This window comes from Aplysia californica, unplaced genomic scaffold (assembly GCF_000002075.1).
Source record: "Aplysia californica isolate F4 #8 unplaced genomic scaffold, AplCal3.0 scaffold00157, whole genome shotgun sequence".
Taxonomy (NCBI): Eukaryota; Metazoa; Mollusca; class Gastropoda; order Aplysiida; family Aplysiidae; genus Aplysia; species Aplysia californica.
In genome coordinates this window covers 996,701-997,758 of record NW_004797427.1, presented here as the reverse complement: position 1 = coordinate 997,758, position 1,058 = coordinate 996,701, and the positions used below count along the sequence as shown (strand labels likewise).

The 1,058-nt window shown below is 48.1% G+C and overlaps 1 protein-coding gene across 1 annotated transcript in view; it reads right to left on the bottom strand.

Moving 5' to 3' along the window:
* The window catches only part of LOC106011658, a 1,756-nt gene extending 779 nt beyond the window's left edge, over positions 1-977 (bottom strand). The window contains exon 1 of the mRNA XM_013082060.2: positions 843-977. Coding sequence (XP_012937514.1) covers positions 843-976 — 134 coding nt within the window. The 5' untranslated portion in view covers position 977. The remainder of the gene's footprint in view (positions 1-842) is intronic.
* Positions 978-1,058: the final 81 nt, after the last annotated feature.

The following is a 1,058-nucleotide window of genomic DNA, read 5'->3' as shown; positions in this document are numbered from 1 at the left end:
GCAGTGACCCCCACCCTCCCCCCCCCCCTAAAAAAAGAAAAACTGCTACCTTGAATGTTGCGCACAAGCTCAAACAGTTCGGAAAGGGGGCGGGGGCAACTTTACTAACAATAATACGACTAGCTCATTGTTAAAAATATAGGTAGGGTTCCCAATAATCTCCCTCATTCTTCTGTAACTAGATCTACTTAAGATTTAATCGGTTCTTTCATGCACTGTAAGAACTGGTGTCTGAAATGTTATAGTTAGGCGCCTCGCTATCTTACACAGAAGACGAGAATTAAATCCCTTTATGGAGAGCATTTGTATCAAGTATCTTCGTCTTTCTTCTGTTATAGTATCCCTCACAGCTCGGGTTGGCCCTTTTCAGACAATGTCGAGGTAGCCCGCTTCCTAAATGATCTAAATTGTGTCGACGGGGACGTAAAGCATCTGCAATTTAAGAAAGAAACGTTATGATTATTTCTAAGAGATGGGACCTCCAAGAATTATCGACTGTCTCCAGTTGGGCTGATCCGAGTATGCAGAGGGCCAGGGTGCGCCCGGAAAAGACACTCCAATGAATGATTGTAAATTTTAAAATGTAATAAGACCCAGTCGTTTCAAAATAGATCATAGAAGCTGGACTACTTCCACTCTTCCTGTCACGGCCCACCGGGACTGACAGGGATACTTTCTCCAAGGAGACAGACAGAGTCGTGAGAAAAAGACGTCTTCGCTAACTCTGGAATCGAAATCATGTCTTTTGTGTGCAACGGCGCAGAGCCTAACCTCTACACCCCAAACACCTGCATACGTCATGACAATACTCTCTGGCGTGTGGAAAGGTGGTCGGTACTCACGAAGCTGACTCCCCGACGCGGAAGTGCAGGGTTCGAGACTCCCCCCGACCCGTGGCGCTCGAGGCGTTGAGTCCTGTCAGAGGCTCCTGGAGCAGGTGGGAGTAGCGGCCCATGTGCATCAACATCTCCTGCATCGCCTGGGGTGAGAGAGACAGAGAGAGAGAGAGAGAGAGAGAGAGAGAGAGAGAGAGAGTGTGTGTGTGTGTGTGTGTGTGC